Here is a 25,398-nt window from a genome sequence, read left to right on the forward strand (position 1 = left end):
AGCATCACAACACACATGGCAAGAAAGAAGCTTTCTTTCTTATCATGTGTGGTCTTTATAGATAGCATTTGTGCAGTGTGTGTGTGTGTGTGTGTGTGTGTTTTTGTGTGTGTTTGTATGTGTGTGCGCACCAAAGCATTAGGTCATACTTATTACCTGCTAATATCACCAAATTCTTATTATTGGTGGGGGAGGGGATTCTCTTTGTTGCCCAGAGCCATCAATAAGAGCTCAACTTTTATTTTTCACATCACTCTGGTAAAATGAAAGCTGAGCTGCGATTGGTTCCTAAAGACAAAGAGAATTTTCCCCTTAGAGCTTTATTTCCTGCAGAGAACATTGCTCGATATTAGTCTTGAGCTTACTAGCCTAAGGACCCTATTCCACGGGACGATTATCGTTCAGATTATTGTTAAAACGTTCGAATCTAAACGCTAATCGTTCATTTGACTAGCAGTTAACGATTAACGACCGAACGAGAAATGGTTGATCGTTTAATAAGACCTGGACCTATTTTTATCATTGCTCATTCGCAAATCGTTCGCATTGAATAAGATGTTGTTAGTTCGTTCGCAGTAGTGACGACAAGACGACCGCAAGAACTATCATAAGTAATGATTATCGTTCCATGTAAATGGGTGAATGATTCCAGGTCTTTCGCAATAGCGGTCGTTTGGATAGTTTATCGTTAACGATTATGCGAACGATGATCGTCACGTGGAATAGGGCCCTAAGGCCTATAGCTGTATCCATGTTTTTTAGGACTGCTTAGGGTGGCATCCAACTTCTGCAGCCACTGGAAGTCAAAGGGCAAGCGTTCGGGTTCTGAGAATGTTGCCAAACAGCTTGGCAAATCTGCTCAACACTGCTTGAAATGCATCAGAGGTTCAGGGAACTACCAGGCTTCAATTTTAAGATGTTCCAGTAGATACTGTGGGGGAGATTTATCAAACATGGTGTAAAGTGAAACTGGCTCAGTTGCCCCTAGCAACCAATCAGATTCCACCTTTCATTTTCCAAAGAGTCTGTGAGGAATGTAAAGTGGAATCTGATTGGTTGCTAGGGGCAACTGAGGCAGTTTCACTTTACACCATGTTTGATAAATCTCCCCCTGTGCATTTTAGAACAGACCTGTCAGCAGGAAAATCGGTGGAAATAAGCCCATGGCTAGCTAGCTAATTCTGGGCATACCTACTTTTTATCTCCATAGTCTTTTCCAGTGCTAAATTATAAGATTTTTTGGTACAATGTAAATAAGGCCCAAAAGTCCAGGAGGCGTTCCCCATAAAAAAAAGAGCCCAGGTAAGTCCAGCCCAGAACTTCATATTTTACAGGCTATTCTACATGCTACATATAGCATATAGATGTATAAGCAGACACATTTGTCATGACTCTTTAGTGAACAAAAACAATATGATAAAACAGTCAAGATGTTGGAATACCAAAGATATCAGTTATCAATTACAGAGGTTTCCATGGAGACAGACTAATAGAAGAAAGCTCCCCGGCTCCAGAGTGCTAGTCTATTCACACTAAGGAGGCAACGGTACAGTAGCCATATGCACACAAAGTTGCTCTTCAGCCGATGAGGATGGTAATTAGACGACCACTTGTCTCCATGGAAACCAAGAATTCCATGCTGCTCGGATCTTACTGAAGGAAACCTGTGATCTCCACTTTCTTCTCTTCCATGTGATATGCCGGAGGCGCTGCACGCATCTGATTATTCCTAAGACTTGTTGTGTACATATATAACATGAGATAAATACAATATAAAAGAACGTTCACAACTAGCCCAAGACAGGGACAAGATACACCACCCTCACCATCAAAAACAACCCTGCTCTGGATCTACACCTCATAGAAACCATACAGGACTGAATAGCACAGGTTTCCTGTAGAGTATAAAATAAGTATCACTGTAGACAGTTATACCACTCTTACTTGATTAGAGTCCACTATATAATCATAGATGGAAATCAAAAACAAATGAATAGAAGTTACTTATCTAATTTCTAAAGCCCCTATTACATGGGGTGACGAGTAGGAACAAGCGAACACCAACCTGTCAGGTCAGCACTCGCTTGCTCCTCGTTCCCCGCTTGCTGCCAGCGCTATTACACGCATCGGCAGTGAGAGGGTAAAAGCAGAGGAGCTGCGGGGGGGGGGGGGGGGGGTTGCTGCCCGGGTGATCGCCAGATGCAACTTCCCCGCTAGATTGTCCGGGCAGCCCATAGAGGATTGCAGTGGCCTACTGCAGCCGCTCCTAATCTAAGATTGTTGCCGTTTAAACATGTTGAAAGACAACGATCAGCCCACATTGTGCATGTCGGCTGATCATTATCTTCTATTACACTAAGCGGTTATCGGCCGGCAGTTATGGTCGGTATTGTTCGAATACAGTCGATAATCGCTTTGTGTGATAGAGCATTAAGCATAATGGCAGACTTCTCTGAAAACTAAAGACGTGGTATCATCACAGATACTACTATGCAAGAGTGCGTTACATCAGGTCTTGTCTATTGAACTCCATTGACAAGCTAAGCTATCAGAATAGCGTCCGGTTCCCATAACAGTGGGAGCATCTCAATGTAAGAAAACTAGGCCTAAGTAGAATAGGAAGCAATACGAAACAGTGATTGTTTATGCGGCCTGGCCGCTCAATTAGTTGTGCTATCTGAAGGCACTGCAAATGAGCGGCAATCTTGCTGACTGGCTCTCGCCTGCATCCTTGCACGACCCCCTATCGGGCTCTGTAAAAGCACCCTAAGGTGAGCAACACCCTACTAAAGACCCTTATACATTGGCCAATTATTACCAAGAACAGTAGCTAGAAATGCTCCTTCAGTCACTAATCGGCCTGCATAAGGGTATGTCCACACTGAGTAAAATCGGCGGAATTCTGTGGTGGAGCTCTCCGACGCAGAATCCTGCCCGCCTCGGTGTCCCACAGTGTCTCTATGGGAGGCCTCACGCCCCCACTCCCACTCTCCATTGAATCGACATGTCAATTCTTTAAGTGGAGAGCGACGGAAGCGGAGGCGCGCGAGCCCTCCCATACAGACACTGTGGGACACCGAGGCAAGCGGGATTCTGCGTCGGAGAGCTCCACCACAGAATTCCGCCGATTTTACTCAGTGTGAACATACCCTTGAAGTGTCAACGATAAGCCCACACAACGGCTGACCGCATATTTTTCATTGTTAAAAAACATATTGCTATTGGCCACACATTTCCCTAAATAGCTGATGTGTGTCCAACAACAATACATTTAAATGGCCACACAAAGGAAACAAATGATTGCTCATGCAGCCTGGCCGCTCGATTATTCATGCCTGCAAACAAGGCAAAAGGCACTGAAAACAAGCGAACAGAGGAAAACTGATTAATTGATGGCTACATCATTGTAAAATAAAAGCCTTACCATCCTACTGCCATGAGATCTACCAAGCCCAAGACTGAGGGACATCTAATAGATGTGCCTTGAGCTTTGTCTTTGATGTATCGGCTATGTTAGATGGATGTGAACATCAATATACATGACAACCCGGCTGCATCATATACTGAATTATGTCTTATGAATAACCCAATGGCAGATGTAAGCAATGGAGAAGGATATTGGCAGTGTTCACCATCCCAGTCACACAGACAGATAACACACATACATCTCAGAAAGCTGGATTTCCGAGCAGAGATTTGGAAGAGGAAACTTACTACTCTGGGGTCATATCCTGTAACAACATTCCGTATAAAGGATGAAGCAGCAAGACAGCAGAGAGAATCTCTCTCCCAATCTATAAATATCTGACTCCTCCACCTTCCATCTGGAGATTCCTTTCGTTTCCCTCTTTCATTTTCTTGGTTAGTTTTCGGTAAATGTATTTGTTTCCGTGAAATGGATTAACAGAAGTGGATACGGAATATCTGAATGTTATTTATTAGAGAGTTGTAGAAAAACCTTTTAATAAACTTATGCTGCACCATCCTGTACATAGTAGGGCACTGGCTGGATGAGGTTCCCCCACAACATTGTAAAGGTACAGAGCCTGGATGGTAGAAGCTGGGAGCTGTGCCAATACTACTCATCAATAACATACAGCTGACATCCTGCTGTCTTGGCCAGGATCAGAGTTATCTCACAATAGATGCTGCAGTCATTACCGTCAGCAGGACCTTAAAGGGGAGCTATCAGCAGGTACATTGAATCTAACCTGCTCATAGTCCCCTATAGCGCTGGAGGAAGGATGTGTCTTACCTTCCTCCTCGGCGTCGGCCCCGTGCTGTTAGCCAGAGTAAACTCCACTCTGGAGCACCCTTAGGAGCACTGACACGGCAGTGCTTTGGAGCGGAGTTTACCTCAACTAACAGCGTGGGACCCGTGCCGAGGAGGAAGGTAAGACACATACCTTCCTCCTCAGCGTCCCTGCTGCTATAGTGGGCTATCAGCAGGTTAGATTCATCTAACCTGCTGATAGTTCCCCTTTAAAATATTGATAGTGGAAGGATTTTATTATATAAATGTAATGAACATTTGTTTAATGTAAATTTGATGGATCTATAATTGTAAGAAGAAGCAAGTTTTAGATAGGAGTGGCATATAAAACACTGTTCTTGCATTCTACAGACATTTTTCTAAAGTTAGCTAGGGAAACCATCTAAAAATACTGCAACACTCAGGGGGAGACTTATGAAGGCCGGCATACTTGTACGCAGGTCTTAAATAAAGCCCCGCCCCCAACTGCCCTGCCTGATTGAATAAGAGGCGCACGCCTCTAAGGGCCAGTTCATGCTGAATTTCAGCGCTGATTCCTCACTAAAAATTCTGTCTGAAAATATAGTGCAGAGCCAAATTCCATTGAGTTTAATGGGATATGCACTCTGCAGTTCACACCATGGAATTTACACATGGAATTCTCAGCAGCGGATCCTCTTTCCGCCCAAAAAATTGACATGCCAATTCTGCTGGCAGAATCCCGTTGAAATGAATTGAGCAGTGAGTTTCTTCTCCAAAACTTTTTAACACGAAATCAGTGTGGATTGTGTGTAGAATGCTTGTGTAAACTAGAAAAAAGTGCGGAATTGGAAAAAAAAAAGAAGAATGAATTTGATTAAATGAAAAATAAATTTGCGCAGAATTCTGCCAGAGGTGATTCCGGGTGGAACACTTTCCTTGCAGATTCCACGTGGAATTTCATGAGAATTCCGTTAGAACACTTTCCTAGCTGATTTAGCGTTGATTTCTCAGTGTGAACTGGCACTTAGTGAATCCAGCCTGACCTGCATCTGCCATATAGCGAGCATAGAAATCTACACTTGCTCCTGAGCAGTCATTGATTTCTGCCATGATTTACATGTACACCAGTGGCGTAGACTTCGTAAATGTCCTCCACAGTGTTGTAACATAGAAGCTGTTCCACCAATTTGGAAATATTCTCATCTTCAGAACTTTTAATACATCATAATAAATTCAAAAGTAAGCCATTTTGCCAGTGCTTTTCATTAGCAAAATTATTTACTTTGGCATTTTTGCCTTCTTCTTTCCCTCTGTAGCTGACAGCCCGTCACTCGGGATGCAGCGGTGCTGATCAGATAAAATATTGTATATTGTTGTTTTTCCGCAGACATTTCAGCAATTGAATCTGCACCATCTACCTAGATCAGGCAATTTCTGTAAATCTCAGATTCTACAATAAATTTGCATTACAACTGCAAAATGCTGATAAACACATTTATAATAAAAACATTTTTTTTAAATGTTAAATCCCTTTAAGGTCTCTCGAAAATGACTGCTGCTCAGATCTGACCTGAGAGTGATTATTTCAAACCTGTGATATAGTAATGACATGACTGTAGCCTTTTAAGACACTGACATATATATCCATAGTGCCTAGGGTTATCATCAGAAAAATACACCATTTTATGCACTAATGGTAAACACCTATAATTACACTGCAGCGCTCCAACATCAATATGCTGCTATTTTCAGCCTCCTTAAGATCCCAGAACATGTTATTTAACCCCCTGGCGCTACAGTCAGTTTGCGCAGTTATACTTCTATTTTTTCATCCCCCATTTTCCAGTAGGATACAGGGAAAAGTATCTAATTGTGCAATTTTAGGCAATATTTTTTCTTCAGTTTCCATTTAATGATTTTACTACTTTTACTAAAACATTTTTTTTTATAAAAACATTTGCTTTGTAGCACCTTTTTCTGAGACATGTCTTTTTTTTCCTTCTATTTATGGAGGAGTGAGGAGGATTTCGGGACATGCTGTATGTTTCATACAAGCATTAATGTGTGCCTAAAAATTTGATTGGCAGGCTTGAGGTGTTCGGTCGCTCACTGATTGTTAGACTAAGCCAGGAGAAGCGCTTGCTGCGCAAGACTGTCTCTATAGACTTACTATTGGGTCCATTTCCTACTGGATGGAAAAGTCGGCAAACTGGAGTGTGAAGCACTCAGTCATATACATCTCCCGACTCCATCTATCGGTGTGCTCTGATCCCAACACCCACAACCTGACTGATAAAACTTTTGCCACCTGTCTAGGACATATCAAAAGTTTTTTAAAGTAACAGATGAAAAAAAAAAAAAAAAGAGACGTGTTTATAGGTTGATCGCCACATGATTGCTCAGCCACGATATATATTGTGCTATGTAAAGGCACTGCACACGTTTGCTTCCGTACATGGAGGCAAATTGGGCTTAAATCGGTCTTAAAGGACCGCATGGGAGATGGCTCCTTTGCGTTGTGTAATCCCCCCCAAGCATCATTAGTTAAACAGCCAGCATCAGAGTTTTCTTTGATACCAAGATGTCAGCTGTAATACAGTGCTACAAAACAGCAAAGAGCTGCATAAGAGCTGTATACACAAATCAATAGGATATTTTTAATGAAGCCTATTTGCAAGTTGCTTCCCTTTTTTGTTTATTTGAGTGGGGAAGGTATGTAAGCATTTGCAAGCAAACAAAAAAATCCAAGTATACAAAGTACACAGAAGGCAATGATTTGGAAAGTGTGAATTTATACTGTGCATAATGTATTCATACTCAGAGTCGTCTTTCCACTCCGTGATCAAATGCTCAGTCAGAAAAACATAAAGCACTGAACATACAAGCACCGTAAGCCTCTTACCTGGTTCCAGTTTAATAACTTTAATTGCTGCCAGTTCTCCGGTGTTGACATTCCGAGCCTACAAAACAAAAAGCAAACAAAACCTTTAAGGCATGTTGTGAACCCTGCAAACAAGATGACTACAGCGTCCTGCAATGAGGAAGTCATCACGAAAGCCTGCAATGTATGAACCACCACCAAGTGTACTCAGGTCAAGAAATCCAAACACCCGCACATTCTCTACTGGGAATACCAGAATTATTCCTAAAATATTAGCTGACAATGCTGAAAGATAGTGGATAAGACGTAACATTGAGAAGCCACATATAACCCAAAACTGTACCAATAAAACTACATTTCACCCTTCAAAAAACAAGGAAAACTATTGACATTTCATATCGGCAAAATATAATATTGACATAATACAGGAGGAATTATATTTGTACTGCACATAGAATTCCATTTGGGAGCTGCATTTTTTTTTTTGTTCCATCCCAAAATTCATTTATTTATTTTTTTAAGTGGTTATTCAGTGTTAGACCTACACACGTTCAGTAAAGTTGTCCGTCATTGCGGATCCATAATCATGGTTCAACTTAAAGCACATTGATATATATTGGGATATTCCCACAGTCTGTTTTAATTCGGATCCGTAATCCGTTTTGTAAAAAAAAAAAAAAAAAAAAAAAAGAAGAGGAGAAGAGGACCAATAGAAGTCTATGGGATCCGTGTTTTTTTACAGACGTCACAGATGTGACATCCGCAAAAAAACACGGATCAAATCTATGCAAACTAGTACTATTCACAATTTATAGATGCAATTACGGATGCAAATATGGATGAATTTATATGGACCATGGAGTAAAAATAGCGGGAGGTTTTGCATTCCAGAAAAATGAGGCCTTAGGATTTTTTTTTATACATATAATGCTGCCCTGCTGGGGCACATAATAAACATGTTATACTTGCCCCTTCGCACTACCCTACCCCCCCCCCACCCCCTATTATCCTGTTGCAGCTTCTCCGGGGCCCGAGCTGACTGCAGCCATCGCCACTTCGGAGATAAAATGGTCTCAGGAGTGACAGCTTGCTCAGCCAATCACTGACTGAGATGGGACAACACCGCAGCCAGTGAATGGCTGAGCGGGCTGTCAGTTCTTAGGCGAGTTCGTCTTGGAAGTGGTGGTGGCTGTAGCTGCGGAACACCGGAGACACCGGAGTGCAGAGGGGTAAGCATACCAAGTTTATTATGTTCTCCACCAGGGCAGCATTATATAAAAATTTCCTAACGCCGGATTGCCCCTTTAACACGTAGTACAATAAATTTTGCCATTTAGGAAAAAAGGACCCAACATGCAAAGCATAAACAATTAGTCCAGACCTGTAGGATCCACCATAGGCCAGATTCATACAAGTGTGACACAGATACAATTTTGCGATCATATAAAGACTGGGTCTGATGAGCCGAGCTTACAGCTGTCTGTTCGGGTCATTACACCTGCAGTTAGGTCAGAACTTGCAGCCGTAACATAGACAAAAAAATGCGTTGATATATCCCCTGTGTTCCCACGGGCCTAGAAACGCATTCAGCAGAATCCCATGCATTCCCTAATAGATGTTAATTGTAAACGTGTGCCGTTACTGGTGAATAAATGGAGGTATGGTCTTGACTGTATGCAACCCCCCTAATATGGGGACACAGCCTCAGGATTACCCTACTTTTAGAGCAGAGGGTCTGTCTCGTGCACACTTGCCATAGTGGTGCCATGACAGTAAGTGTATACTCACACTTAGTGTATGTGCTGCAGACATGACGTGTGTTCAGCTATTGATTTATATGGCATAAAATCTGTAGCAGATACGCTATGTGTGAAGTAATGCAATCTGCATGACCAGAACACATTAGGTATGTCTTTAATCCTCTCCCTGTCCTATATATAGGGCTGTCAGCACTTTTTTTTTTTGGAGGGCTCAAAACCGCTGACAGATCCCCTTTAAACCTAAAGGCATTTTACTATAATAGAGAATTGCTTACAACTTAGATTTACCACTTGTACCGGTCCCAAGCTCTCTGCCTGTGAAGACGGCGCAGTGAAATAAATGTAATCCATCAAGCATCTTAGCTCACCTTACCTGATATGCTATGACAAAACTGTCTGTTCCCTTAATGTCATACTAAAGCGTTCAGACTCCAACAAGCCAGCTTCTATTGATATACTCGCTGTGGCTTCATGTCAGTAGATAAATGCTGGAATAATTGTGCATACAAGACATACAAGCTACAGAGACTACAATGCAATCCTACATTACACCAAGGACTGTCAATGCTTCTGTGAATACATTGCTGCATTATTGTCAAAACTAGAGAAGTTGGATGCAGCCCTAGGGCTGCTTGGAAAACATAGATTCTGCTATAGGCTGTAGCCATGTTTTTCCTCTAGCCACTGGGACTGTGTTGTCCGTTTCCTGGGCTGCATGAATGATACAAGGATCGTTCGTGCAGCCCAGGCCCCTCAATTTGTTATGCCGCATAAAGATACTGCAAACGAGCACGGATCTCGCTGATCGTCAATCATTTGTGGAACCTTTCATATAAGTATTAAAGGACAACTCCCGCGGGACCCCAAAAAAAAAAAAACACAGACACACACAGACACCATACTCACCATCTCTCCGGTGACGATCCCCACTCGATTCGCCCGCCGTCCGCCTCTCCGTCGCCGCCGTCCGCCATCCAGCGATGTCTCCAACTTCCGGGTCCAGGGGATGGAAAAGGCTGCCAGTGCGCTTGCGCACCGGCAGCCTTTTCATTGGCTGGAGCGCATCACATGGCTTCCAGCAAGCTCAGCCAATCAGGGCTGAGCAAGCTGGAAGCCATGTGATGCGCTCCAGCCAATGAAAAGGCTGCTGGTGCGCATGTGCACCAGCAGCCTTTTCATCCCCATTCACTTTGCATGAAGACGCCGAGGAGGAAGAAGACCCGGACCGCCCCTCGGCTCTGACGTCGTCGTCACCAGATGCCGCCCCGGAGAAGAGGACCGTGACGATCGTAATAGGTAATGTATACATTCCTTAACTTCCGGGGTGGGGGGTCGGGGGTCCGAAAGTGGGGGAAGGGGGCCAGGCCGGGTATTTAACCACATTACAAAGTTATATAACTTTGTAATGTGTGTTAAATGAGCAAAAAAAAATTTTTGTGGGAGTTGTCCTTTAATGACCTCGTAGTTACATGACCAGTAGACATGAACTGTGTGGCATTCACATTCAGTGCTGATCTTTAAAGTGTCACTGTCGTTATAACTTTAAAAATTTAAACCAACCGTAGATGTGATATGAAGCAAGTTTGCAATATACATTCATTATTTTTTTTGTTGTTATCATGCTGCAAAACAAAGCTGTACTTACCACAAATCCAGGTCCAGTCTCCTGCAGGCAGATTTTCTGCCTTGTGCTGGTTGTAAAAAACAGACTAAACACAGGAATTCCGGACGTTACAGAGAGCCACGGCTTAATATGTCCATCAATCACATGACTGCCTTCTCTCTGTGAGCGCTCAGATGGCCTGGGATACACAAGACTTCCTGTTTTCTGTTTCCTGTTTTTTTTTTGAGAAAACAGGAAGTGCCGTGTTTTCCATGATAACTTTAAAAAAAATAATGAGTGTATATTGCAAACGTGCTTTATATCACATTTACTATTGATTTAGATTTTGAAAGTTATAACAGTGACACAGTAACAAGGGATGCAAACGCCGCAAAATTTATATCTACTTGTTGTGTAGCTACAAAGTGATCCGTACACAGATGAAAGGTACATTGTACAGTATACCTGTGAAGTACGCTACAAATCGTGCTCATTTACCAACCATTACTCAAAGATAAATGTGAAATGCAAGGAACAAAACCCTGAAGACCTCTGATCTATAGATTTGCATGTTTGTACCAAACTTTTACTATTATGCAAATAGATAACTGGCATTATACACCAATAACACTATTCTCAACCCTGCCTCTAAACACAAGAAATACCAATTGCTGTTGGTCGGTATGTCTTGCCCTTAGTTTATATGTGGTACTGCAGTTCAGTTCTATTGGAGTGATGGAAGAACAGAGACATGTTTTTTTTTTCTAATTCTGGACAATCCCTTTAATACTAAATAGCAATGCAGTGTTGTCAATGCTGCCATCATTGTTTGCGTCATAACATTAATCATGGCGTCAGTAGGAGATTAATCAGTCCCCCGAGATTCTCTCTTCATTTTTATGGTGCTGCCCGTTGTGCCATACTGGATGTTAGCGCCATATGGTACTTCTGACTGTAAAGTTGGTGGCACAATTATACACTTTTACAATAAAAAGTTTTCTTGTGTGATGAATTTATAACAATGAAAGATTTGCAATCTAGTCTGTAGGAAGGAAAACGAGCCCCAAATGGCAGGAAGTAGAGGTTCTTAGGAGTATGTGCTGCGTGGGCTCCTCACAATGACTACGGCTTTTACAGTCTATGCTCCAGTTTGAAGTTTTGAAAAGTGAAACAAAACTTTAACTCAAAATAATGATAACATATAGAAGCAAGCCCAGCTGCTGCCGCTCCTATTACTTGGAGCAAGGGCCAGAAGACTGTCGCTATCGGCATCATTTCCGTTCAGCCGGCATCGTTCATGTCAGCTGATCATTGTCTTTTAACACTACCTATTACACCCAGTGATTATCAGCAGTATAATAGGGCCATTAGGGTCTCTTGGCTTATATAGTAGTATATTGAGGCATGGATAGGTACTGGCAGCCCTGGTCATGTGAATTTGAACCATCATGGGACTGATGGCTAAGCACAGAAAAGGAGAAAGAAAAAATGTGAAATAAAGATGGCGTCTATAAAACCTTAGAAAGCTACTGGCAGCTGTTCACTGCACAGTTTCTTTAAAGTAAAAAAAAAATGTTTTCAAATAAACTGGTGTTATTTAGATATGTAAATTTCTTCTATTAAAACATTTCCCGGTACTTATCAGCTGCTGTATGTTCTGCAGGAAGTGATGTATTATTTTTAGTCTGACATAGTGCTCTCTGCTGCCACCACTGTCCATGTCAGGAACTGTCCACATAGAAAACTTCTATTGCTCTGGACAGTTCTTGTCATGGACAGAGGTGGCAGCAGAGAGCACTGTGTCAGACTGGAAAGAATACACCACTTCCTACAGAGAATACAGCAGCTAATAAGTACTGGAAGGCTTAAAGAGGATGTACCATCAGGTACATCCTCTTTAATCTGACCCAGGGATAGATCGGCGCAGTCACGGGGAAGTCACGGGGTCCGTTTTTTGAACTGCAACTCGATTCCCGTGTACGGCGCTGTTCTAGCCACGTGTCCCGGACCGGAGCTGAAGCACAGGAGGTGGGTCGGTCCTCCCTCAGTGGGAGGGAATTCCCTCCCCTCTATGAGGCGGCTTCATAAGAATCAATTGAACCGCGTCATACAGGGGCAGGGGATTCCGCCCACCTCCAGTGCTTTAGCTCCGACCCGGGACACGTGGCTAGAACGGCGCTGTACACGGGTACCGGGGCCACTGTTCAAAAAACGGACCGCGGCACCAGCTTCCCCGTGACGGCGCCGATCTATCCCTGGGTCAGATTAAAGATGTACCTTTCTATTTTTAAATAGAAGTAAAAAATCTAGTGAGTGAGCTATGTATTTTACATCTACTTTCTATTATGTAATCCAGCAGCAAATACATAAAATATGCAGAAGTCTTGTGAAATTATTATTATTATTGTTGAAAGGATCATGTTTTCCGCAACCACTAGCAATACACGTTTTATGATTACTCTACACCTAGTAATACAAACAGCGTGTTTCACAATACAGAAATAGCAGCCAGGCTTATTACTTTTCGGGGCATTTATATTTACGTAAATCACTGTACTCCAAGGAATATTAGTCACTGCGCCACTCAGCCAACAAATACTCTTCACACCTGTAAATAAATGCCCGAGGAACACAGATGTATCAACACACAGACTTCAAAGATCTTCTGCCTCCCTACAGCCCCCACAAGCGGGCTCTGAGCGATCCTTCATCAGACATAGGGGACTTGTATGATCTCCTCTCATATCTTCCCGAAATGCTATATATGTGGAGTGAAGCCGATAGACCTATCATTCTGTGTCTCATCCTTACATAATGTCACATAATGTGCTGTTTGTTCTGGAAAGTACTTGAAGGAGCCAAATGTATTATTTACAGCAGACATTATAAGAGGTCAACCAGGTTCATGGTTCAATGCAAATTACTCTTTTTTTCTTCTCAAAACAACTGGTGTCAGTAAGTTAAATAGATTTGTAATTTACTTTTATTTAAAAATCTCAAGTTGTCCAGTACTTATGAGCTGCTGTATGTTCTGCAGGAAGCGGTGTATTCTTTCAAGTCTGACACAGTGCCCTCTGTCCATGTCAGGAACTGTCCAGAGCAGTAATAAATCCCCATAGAAAACCTCTCCTGCGCTGGTCAGTTCCTATCACAGACAGAGGTGGCAGCAGGGAGCACTGTGTCAGATTGGAAAGAATACAGCACTTTCTGCAGGACATACAGCAGCTGATAAGTACTGGAAGACTGCAGATTTTTAAACAGAAGTAAATAAAAAAAAAAATCTATAAAACTTTTTAAAGGGAAATGTATGTATGTTCTCTTACATATTAATGCAGGTACCGATAAGGTCCATTTTAGATGGTGCTTAGATGGAACAAACAATTCTGTCCGTTCAGTGTCTAGCAAGAACTGACATCAAGAAATGACCAACCTAACCTGTTTTATTACATTGTTTCAGCGGTTACTTAGTTGTAATGTGAGATTTCTGGTGCAAATGGAGGACACTGTACACAAGAAATACAGAATCATGTCTTATTCATCCTATAAATGTCCATGTGAAGAGGTTTACTCCTTACTAGGGATATTAGGAAGCAGATCTCCAAATAATGTGTGGACATCTCTAAGGCTAGAAATATACACAGTGGTTTCTGGTATAAAATAACTGACCACCACAGCGACTTATGTACGTGAATGGGGTTAACATATCAGCTGGCTGCCTCTGAAGTCTGCACCGCTCAATGCTGCTCCAGATGCTGGGAATGGCTGGATCCAGTCCTGGAAAACTGGGACTGGATCCAGCTTTTTAAGGCATCCGGGAAGGAGCAGCATGGAGTTTAAAGGCAGCTGAGCTAACAAATCACTTTGCTTCATTTTAACTGTAAATTCACTCATCTCTAATTCCTAACATGTACATGACACCTTAACTTGGCCACTAGGTGTCTACCTTCTATGCAATCTGCTCTGCACTGCTTGTTGTTAGGGGAAATCTGTCCTTAGAAACAGAATCAGCACAAGGTATTAGAGGGAATGTGGTTGGAGCTTACTGTGTGCCCTAAGCCCAAAAGGGGGGGGGGAGAACTCCTAAGTTTTGACCAATTCTTTAGTATAAGTAAAAGAAAAAAAAATTCTATAATTTTAGGCCTCTGATTCCAAGTGACCAGAATCAATGTAAACTACTAAAAGAGTGGATGTTCACCAGGTAGAGGCTCCACAAACAAACATTAAGCAGCATGACAGGTACAGGGCAATGAGAAGCAAAAGGAGAAATGCAGAAGTGGTAGTTGTTTTTTTTTTAAAAAAATTTATTCACACTTCTTCATTTGTGATCATTTTCCATACATCTCAATGACTGCGAGGACAGAAGGCTTTTTTTACTGATGACTCAAACTGCAACTGGGCCATGCTAACTAAGGGAAAATGTCATTCTGATGTAATCGTATAAAAGGTATTGTACACTAATCGGTTGGGAAACGTATGATCTTATTAAGCCCCATGACAGTCCAGGAAATACACCCAAGATCCTACAAGAGCTCTGTGCATTTCTTCCAGTGCACTTCACTAAATGATTACTATTATTGTAAGGAAATTAGAAAAGTTATCTGCAATACATCAGTATTTTGCAGATCTGAAATGCAGGCAACAGATCTGTAAATTGGTGTCGCTTACAGATGTATGTCCACAATTTGTGGATAAAACCATTGATTTCTATGGTCGAGTCTGTCTCATCACGGCCCCATCAAGGATCTGTACCAAAAATGGATGTGTGAAAGGGTCCACAGAAATCAAAGGGTACAATATGGAAAGATCTGTAATTGTGGACAATATTATGCTGATGTGTGAAATGGGTCCTACTCCTCAGCTCTGTCTAGTACTACCCACAGTTAGCTATCTCACCGGCACTACTGGTCCCAGGCGTTTGTGCTTAGTCAGGTGTGCAATCACATTTCATCAGTGCTGTAGGTGGTGCTCAGCTTAAAGGGGTTGTCCAGCGAAAATCTTTTTCTTTCAAATCAACTGATATCAGAAACTTATATAGATTTGTAATTTACTCCTATTAAAAAAATCTCAAGTCTTCCCATACTTATTAGCCGCTGTATGTCATGCCGGAAATGTAGTTTTATTTTCAGTCTGACACAATGCTCTCTGCTGACATCTCTGGCCGAGACACAGTTTGTCTCGGTTTTATATGAATTCCCATAGAAAACCTCTCCTGCTCTGGACAGTTCCTGTCTCGGCCAGAGATGTCAGCAGAAAGCGCTGTGTCAGACTGAAAATAAAACAACATTTCCTGCAGGACAAACAGCAGCTAATACGTATGAGAAGAGTTGAGATTTTTTTAATAGAAGAAAATTACAAATCTATATAACTTGCTGACACCAGTTAATTTGAAAGAAAAAGATTTTCGCTGGACAACCCCTTTAACACATAGGTCCATACATGTATATACAAGAAGATTACATACCGCGGCACTTAACCTTAAAAGCTTCATCTTTATTGTATCCCAAAACACATAACAGGACGAAGAGGAACGCACACTCCCTGCCGACTGTTTCGCGCTATTTCGGCCCTGAGAAAGAGCTTGATATTGTGAAACAGTCGGCAGGGAGTGTGCGTTCCTCTATGTCCTGTTATGTGGTTTTGGATAAGATGGCTCTTCCAACCTGCCAGTCCCTCTGACTCCCATGGAAGGGAACGGAGACATCAGCACGTGTCTACATCCCCCTTCATTCTTGGCATAAAAGATGGAACCACGTGATGTTGTCATGGACCCCAGTTCAGAAGACAGAGGCAGGTCCTGGAGTTCGGACAGAATTTCCCTGAAGTCTCATTTTATTGATTAAGGCATCTAATTTAGTGGAAAAACAAGTATGCCAAAGTTAAGATCCACCTCTCTCTACCATATAGGTCAAGAAGCAGCTTGCTGGTTACTTCAATGTGATAAGAGATTTTTTTTTACTGCAAATTGGGTAAGTATATAGCTATATAGATTTGTAAATTACTTCAATTTAAAAATCTCCAGTCTCCCAGAACTTATCAGCTGCTGTATGTACTGCAGGAATTGTGTATTCTTTCCAGTCTGCCACGGTGCTTTCTGCTGCCTCCTGTCTCTCTCCTTTGTGAAGGGAACTGTCCAGAGCAGCAATTTTCTATGGAGATTTGACATGGACAGAGGTGGCAGCAGAGAGCACTGTGTCAGACTGGAAAGAATACACCACTTCCTGCAGGACATACAGCAGCTGATAAGTACTGGAAGACTGAAGATTTTTTTTATAGAAGTAATTTACAACTCAGGACAACTTTCTGGTACCAGTTCAGATCTTTCCATGAAGTCATGTAGGTAAGGAACTACTTTATATGCTGGATTGTACCATTAGTGATGTGTAGTTATAGTGTTTGCAATACCAAAAAAACAATTCCATCATAGCCTAGTGTAAAAACAAGGTGTCCCTCTCCATTAGCACTTTGTATGGAGTGTATTTAAAGATGAGCACCTTGTAAAGCGGCTTGTTTGTCTGTGGGCCTGTCTTGAATTCCCAGGGATTATTTGAGCTTTAACCACCTTACATCTCCCTGCATGTTAAATGGCTTTGCGATCAGTGGATTAGGAGGACTCTATACAGCCTTGTTAAACCATCCAGCATAATAGAGAACATAACTGTGATAAATCTGGATGATGAAGTGCAGAGGAATGAAGGCCTTGTTACAATCCACCCGGCACCGGCGTGTCCTGCCTAATATCCTCTACATTACTCACTCAGTCACATGTACATGAAGAAGGAGAAAGAAAATTCCTGAATTCCACCCAAACTGTAACCTAACCCCAGCATCACCTTGGTCAGCTCCTGGAGTGACAGCTATAGAAGCACTGGGCAGACTTTAGGGCTGTGATGGTGGACCTTCTACACTCCAGCTGATCACAGGTGCCCAACTTGCCACCCTACAGCTGTTGCAAAACTACAATTCCCACCATGAGCCAAAGCTATCTTTGGCTGTCCAGGCATTATGGGAGTTGTAGTTTTGCAAAATCTAGAGGACTGCAAGTTTGGCACCTGTGATCTGCTGGTGTGCCGATGGTTCGCCATCACTGCTCAAGGTTATAAGGGGGGATTTTTCCGTTTCTCCGAAAAATAAGTCCTACCCCCAAAAACAAGACCTAGCTTTATTCTGATGGCTTTTAGAAGTATGCTTGAAAGCCCTAGTTACAGTCAGCTGACCAGCTGAGGTATACAGTATGGGGAGTACCCGCAGAGGGGGGGATGTATACAGCATGGGGGAACAACTGCAGAGGGGGAGGGAGGTATACAGTATTGGGACTACATGAAGAGGGGGATGTATACAGTATTTGGGGACAACTACAGAGGTGGAGGGAGGTATACAATATGAGGAGTACCCCAGAGGGGGGGATGTATTGAGCATGGGGGAACAACTGCAGAGGGGGAGGGAGGTATACAGTATGGAGGCCTTACTGCAAAGCGGGGGATGTATACAGTACGAAGGGCCTTACTGCAGAGGAGGAGGGAGGTATACAGTATGGCAGCTCTCCTGCAGAGGGGGTGTATACAGTAGGAGGGGAAAACTACAGGGGGGGGGGGGGGAGCTATACAGTATGGGGAGCCTTACTGTGGTGGTGGTGGGTGAATACAGTATGGGGAAAAAACTACAGAGTGGAAGGGGGGTATAAAATGCAGTATGGGGATAACCTGTGGAGGGAGAATTTATAAAATATGGAGGAAGAACTACAGAGGGGAACGAAGGTATAAAGTATGGAGACAGAGAGGGTGTGCCAGCCTAATGCATATACAAATGTAAGCCCCGGCCGTTAGACACAGCGCTGCCGGATTAAAAGTTGTTTTTATGACAATAACTGCATCCCCTGCCGAACGGACCCCTGGACAGATCTTGGATTAAAAGCAGCTATCTCAAGGTACAAGCGGTTGGGGGGGGGGGGGGGGGGGGTCAGATTGTGGGTACAGAGTCGCTTTAACATTCTGCATGGCAGTACTGCTGCATCATACTGACTCTGCTCATTTACATCAAAACACACACACAGCTTTGCTACATAAACATAGCCACAGACACACACAGTGCTACTACATACCTCTGCTACATCACCATACACAAACAGCTCTGCATGTAGCACTGTAGACAAGTTCTGTATCTACAGGGGATATACCAGAAGATTAAAGAGGTACTCCAGCCAAAGTTGAAAAATCCAGGTGAGATGAGATGTCGGGGAAACATATAAAAAAAAAACGTACTTACCTGTCCCCATGCCCCTACAGAACACAGTCACCAGGTGCTGACTTCCTGTTTCTACCTGCTCAGCCAGTCACTTGCAGCGGTGTCCCGCCTCTGTCACTAATTAGCTGAGCAGGCATTTCTGAGTAGGGCTGTGACGTCACCAGACCAGGAGCTTCAGAAGCCTGCCGGGGGACTGTGAGCTGTGGGGGCATGGGGACTGGTAAGTAGAGCTTTTTTATTATGTTCTCCCCACCCCCCTGCCGCTCCTAGATTTTTCAACTTTGCCCAGAGTACCTCTCTAAATTCCAGAATGTTATATACAAGACAGAATAAAATCTGTATACCAAAGCACAGTCCGCATCTCTATAAATAAGTAATCGCCTAATGACCACAGTCTCCATGGCAATTCATGACATTAAGGTTCATTCTCACAAGGTAACTTTTTCTAAAGTTAGCAATATGGCGTTCAGTAAAAACCTTTCTTTTTATCCTACTTGGTCTCATGTTGTAATCTATAAGAAAACTGGGAAATATACAAAGCATTCTTTAATATGTGTCTAAAGACTTCACCAATCTAGCTCCCTCTAACTGTGAGGCAAATAGCTTTAGCAGAACCCCCACCCCACTGGTGTCTGCAATGGCCCAGCCACAACCTCCTAGAACTATACCTGCCAGGACAATCCCACAAACCAGGACACCCTAGAAACAGCGAGGAACATTAACTTGATCATCAAAGATTAGGTGTTTGGGGGCATTTTTTCAAGGGTGGCCTCTGGGATTGGGCAGACATTTTAACTATGTTGTAATTCACCCCTGACACAGTGCTCTTTGCTGCCACCCCTGTCCATGACAGGAACCAGAGCAGTAGCAAATCCCCATAGAAAACCTCACTTACTACAGTATATACAGCAGCTGCTAAGTACTGGAAGACTTGAGATTTTAAAATAGAAGTAAAATATAAATCTGTATAAGTTTTCTGTACCAATTGTTTTTCCCCCTATTGGCTTATTCACACTTCTGTAAGAAACCACAGGCCAAATGCAGATGCCCATCATTTTCATAGTACTTGTTTAACGGCAGAGTCTTTTGTCCTGTATTTTGTCAATCTGCATTTGAACTTGCTGCATATAGAATAAACCTATAGATGCATAAATAATCTAAGTGGAAGGGAGCTGAGCTGTAGTAACCCAGCACGGCCACTACAAATGTATGGAGCTGTTCACAAGGTTGCCAGGTATTAGAGTATTAGATATTGGTGATGTATCCTGAGGATGGGTCAAATAAAAAGGTCACAGAAAAGAACCACTGACAGTATGGAAAAAATCACATGATATACCATGTCACATGTTTCCTGTCGATTTCTCCTGTTTAGCACACTACTGTTATAGTATACAAAGGTACTCACTGTAGAATGAGAGGTTAGCAACTGTCTAATATACGTTGGGTTTAATTCCTCACTATGATCACAATCCGTTTGCTGTCAGTGTTTACATCTAGAGAAAGAAAATGTGCACACACCTAATCCTGCTCACCGCCGAGAGTCAATGCTAAGTGAGTGAAATCCACCAGCCGAACACATCTCTCTCCTGTCCTGACAGCTGGCTACCACATATCAATCAATGTGCAATGTCTGCTACGTGATCTGCTACGCGATCTGCAGTCTGGATAGTTTAGTTCATGGAGGATTGCCTAGCCCTGATCCAGTAATATCCACATCCTAAGTGACAGCAGGACTGGTCGGAATGAAGGAAATGGAAATGTTTTCATTCTCCCAGAGTGGAATCTATAAAAAAGGGGAGAAATTCAAACAACATGGATTTAGATTTCTATTGAAAATGATTTGATGATTTGCCCCAAAAAGTGGCGAATGTGCTGTGCACCCCACGTTCGCTGGCACCATAAGGAATGAACAGAGTGCTGATTCCACATTAACAGCAAGCTCTATTCACTCCAGGGACAGTGTTGTCCCTATTCCCAAGAATGGTGGGGGCCTCAGAAGTAAATTAGGGGATAATGTTTTCAGATACTATTACCCCTTTAGATGCTTCACTGGGAGTTACACTAAGCTGGGTTGCAACTGTCAGCACAGTCCATTTGCATGAAGCCCATATGCAGCAACCCTGTCTGTCTCTTTAAGGCCCCGTTCACATAACAGAATCGGCGATAAGATTCTGTGCGGAAACTCTCTGGTTTGGTGCACTGGGGGCGTCCCATACGGCCAGCCCCTCCTAATGAATATTCATCCGTAGCTCTAAAATAATGAAAAACCTCACATATGACTGGGAAACCCAATCTGCTGATAAGGAAACACCTGGAGGAGCAGGTACGGGGGGCAGAAGGAAGAAAGAGCAGATGTTCCAGTTACATCACATCCCTTTTCTCCTGGTTACATTTTTTTTCACTCTTTAAAGGGAACCTGTCATATCAATCAACATGGTACATGCAGCCAAGAGGACCACCGCATGCCTATAGGTGCAAATATTGCAACACTCAGCATGTCTCCGAGGCACCAAGGGCCTGACATGTTCTCTGAACAAGAGATAGTTCGGCGTATGCTGTAGCAGTGCATTATAAAATAAACTATACAGCAAGCAGCGAGCTATGAACATATGCTCGGTAAAGTACTAAACTGTACACCGTATGTTAATATATTTATCCTGCCGCTATGTACGACAATAGCCATATCACAAGAGGAATATAGAGGGTCTGCTTAAACAGGCCAGGTCTACATGCAGACACTTGAGATGAGCGAATTCACAGTAATAATGAAGCCTAGTGCTTTATCATCTGTCCAATCCGCTCATCAGCCGGCTGCCGCCATGACTCTCCTCCCTGGGTGCTGGGAAAAGCTGGGTCCAGTCCTGTGAAACTTCGTCCAGTTTGTGGTGCAAATTAAATGCAGAAAACCAAGGCTTTACCCTTTTGATGACTATGGGATTGATCTTTGGGTAGCTGAGCAGCACACTACACATACACTGCAGAACTGCAAGCGTCAGTCGTGTACCTGTACACATTGGATAATTATCAGACATACAAACAAGACCTTTATACTAGAGATGAGCAAAACTACAGTAAGTGCTGTTTCACAAAACGCTCGGTATTTGAATTCAGGTGGCTGGAAAAGATGGATCCAACCCTGGGGCTGCCTGGAAAACATGCATACAACCATAGGGCCGCCCATTATTATAGGTGTATGGCCACCTTTAAGTCTCCAGGGATCCCATCTTATCCAGGAATCCTGAGAACTTTGAGAGCAGAACAAACATATGAAGCCTAAGGCAATCACAGGCCGAACTGTCAGGTTCGGCCACAAGTACCGTAAGTAAATATCGAGGAAACATCAGACTTGTTTCTATGAATGCAGCGAAAACCGCATATACTAACACCCATTTTGATCTATTTTTGGTTCTTTTGTAGTGGCGTCGCTTGGAAGCTGTTAAGAAGCCTTTGATCATAAGACCCAGCATTTGTTTCTATGATTGGAGCCCACTCTGTGACACCAGTATCAGCTATATATAGCGATGACACTGATGAGCGCCCCAGCTCTGACGCCTTTTTTACATAATGGTTCACACTATTAAAACATTATAGCTCAATTTTTAGAAAGCCAATTATCACCCTTAAAGACAACATATGTGAGCTGTCAGGGATTAGGTAGCGGTACGGCCCTCTCCTAGGGTAGCCAGGCACTCGGCAGAAGGCTGCAGCCCTCCCAGGTATAGAGAAAACAAGCAAAGAAACTCCTATATGTCTCTCCGACTGTAACTAAAGGAGAATGGCTTCTAAATGTCCTAGAAAAGCCTGAATACAAGGGTAAATAACGCCATCCATACAATCTGATACCCATGTAGATCAATATATTATCACCAGTTTACAGCACCAGCTCTTTTCCTCGGGTTCAGAAAAAGCGATATCTGGCTCAGTTTTTAATGGCCATCACACCCTAACTCCTGCAGCCCAAATCAGACAACCGGTTCTGCTAAGGGAAAAAATTATATTTTTTGCCAGCCCCATTAAAATTGGTTTGCAAGCAGAAATTTCAAGCATATAAAGGTAACTGTAAAGTGTACTGTATACTTCTGTATAAATAGTCAAACAGTTACTAGATAACTACTGCATCCCCTAACCCTCAATTCCTCATATGTGTCCACCCATCTTTTGCTGGTAATGGGGGTCAATGAAGCCAACAATAGATAACAAAAGATTAGAGATGAGCCAACCTCGAGCATACTCGAGTCCACCCGAACCCGATCGTTCGGCATCTGATTAGCGGGGGGCTGCTGAAGTTGGATAAAGCCCTAAGGCTATGTGGAAAACATGTCATTGTCATTGTCTGTATCATTGTCATTGTCTGTATCCATGTTTTCCAGACAACCTAAGGGTCCATTTACACAGAAAGATTATCTGGCAGATTATCTGCCAAAGATTTGAAGCCAAAGCCCGAAACAGACTATAAACAGAGATCAGGTGCTAATGGAAAGCCTGAGATTTCTCCTGTTTTCAAATCCATTCCTGGTTTTGGCTTCAAATCTTTGGCAGATAATCGGTCAGATAATCTTTCTGTGTAAAAGGACCCTTAGACCTTCATCGACCTTCAGCAGCCACCGCTAATCAAATGCCGAACGCTCGGGTTCGGATGAAATCAAGCATGCTCGAGATTTGCTCATCTCTACAAATGATACAAGGGGCAGAGAGTATAATCTAAACCAGTCTTTGAAACATGCAGCCACTCTGGGACTCTGCAATCTGCTGCCTAGAGGCCCTATTCCACGGGCCGACTGAGAGAAGCTATTCCACGCGGCGGCGAGCGGGTGAGTCTGGGCAGCTTATAGCATACAGCAGCACTCTGCTGCCTCCGCTCCTATTCCACAGAGCTATGGCAGCAGATCGTTGCTGTATGAGTCGTTTGTCTTTCAACGTGTTTGAAAGAAAAACGACGCAACGATCAGCCAACATGAACGATGTTGGCTGATCGTTGCCTTCTATTCCACGGGACGATTATCAGCCATAACGGCCGATATCGGTCGATAATCGTTCCGTGGAATAGGGCCTTAAAGGGGAGGTACTCATCTTGTCTCATGACAGATATGGCTTTGGGCCCACCCGTATCTGCCCATTCCAATAACCAGGCCCTATTACCAGGTTTTGGTCTAGGGCTACACAGAGCCTTGTGGCCAAACAACATAAGATGGCAAAGTTAGGCTGCAACTCATTCTGTATTTGAATACCGATGGCTGAAGAAGTTGGATGTAGCCCTAGGGAGTCTTGGGAAACGTGGATACAACCTATGGCTGTATCAATGTCTTCCAGGATTCCCTAGGACTGCATCAAACTTGAGCGGCTACCGCTAACCAAATACCGGACACTGGGGTTCGGATAAAAGCAAATGTGGTCGATGTTTACTCAACTCAAGTCTAAACGTAAACTGTAAGTATCACTTTACTGGGACTGGTTTACAACACACTCTATATTATCAGCCGCTGGCCCATAGTTTGAGATGTCAATGTCAGTGAAACAGAGCATGGAATTTATTTGGGTCCCCTTAAAGAACAGAATTTGAGTGACTTCCCCCAAATTCCACGATATCTTAGTTATAACAAATAAAAACCTCAAAATCTCGAAGACCGCCTTATGCACTTGCATACAAAAGCTTACTGACAGCTCCAACCAATGCTCCACTTGTTTGCCTGCCAAGTATGAACCATGCTGAACGCAGCCTATGTTTAAGTGATTCTATGACTAATGCCAAGCAACTTCTTTGTGTTGCACTCGTGAGTGATTAGGGACAATGGGGGCACTGTGAAATAATGGGTTTGTCTGACAGAAAACCAATGCTCCTTAGCTCGAAGAAGCCGTGTCATGCTGTAAGTCACTAGCCTTGTCATTCAGTCATCTCATAACAAGAGTCAGGTTGGCTTGATCTGCCTTGAGGTTTGGGAATCTGTGAATAAAAAATGTAATATTTATTTTGCACAGCTGAAGGCCGCATTCACTGTGGGTTCTAAGGTTTAGCTGGTTTATTCTTCATTTTATTGATTTCCACAGGGAACATTTCATCTGGACATGCAGGGGGAACATGGTATTGTAAGGAGCCCACTCAAATGAATTCATGGCTGGGCTGAGCCCACCAAAGCAGTTCTCTGCTATGAATAAAAAAGAGGGTCCGGAGTGGGAGCCCAATATATCCATATGCCATGTATGAGCGCAGCCATAGATTCTAAAAAAATCATTTAGTCTGATCATTTATTTCAATATATTTTTTTTTAAGACATTGCTTTAATAGAGTTCTATTAGTCTGTAATATAACTATTAAAATAAATGTATAACTGTATTAAGACATTGTTTTTAGGGATGGCTCGAAACTGCCAAGGTTCGGGTTCGTATGAACCCGAACGCTAAGCATCAGATTCCCGCTGTCTGCCCGCTCCGTGCCGCGGGTGGATACAGCGGGAGGACCACCTGGAAAACTGGATTACAGCCTATGGCTATGGCTGTATCCCAGTTTTCCAGGCGGTCCTCCCGCTGTATCCACCCTCTCCACGGAGCGGGCAGACAGCGGGAATCATTGCAGAGAGTTCGGGTTCATACGAACCTGAACCGAACTCTGTTCGGACCATCCCTAATTGTTTTAAATTGAGTGGTAGAAGTTAGGGGTGACACAGGTCTCTCTGCTGCCACC

The 25,398-nt window shown here is 43.0% G+C and overlaps 1 protein-coding gene across 6 annotated transcripts in view; it reads right to left on the minus strand.

The window, feature by feature from the left end:
• Window positions 1-25,398, minus strand: part of MAP4K3 (mitogen-activated protein kinase kinase kinase kinase 3) — a 185,063-nt gene that overhangs the window by 135,191 nt on the left and 24,474 nt on the right. For all 6 annotated transcript variants that reach the window (XM_069955269.1, XM_069955268.1, XM_069955270.1 and 3 more), the window contains exon 2: window positions 7,137-7,194. In XM_069955269.1, the coding sequence (XP_069811370.1) occupies window positions 7,137-7,194 (58 nt within the window). The remainder of the gene's footprint in view (window positions 1-7,136; window positions 7,195-25,398) is intronic.

The sequence above is a fragment of the Dendropsophus ebraccatus genome, chromosome 15 (assembly GCF_027789765.1).
Source record: "Dendropsophus ebraccatus isolate aDenEbr1 chromosome 15, aDenEbr1.pat, whole genome shotgun sequence".
Taxonomy (NCBI): Eukaryota; Metazoa; Chordata; class Amphibia; order Anura; family Hylidae; genus Dendropsophus; species Dendropsophus ebraccatus.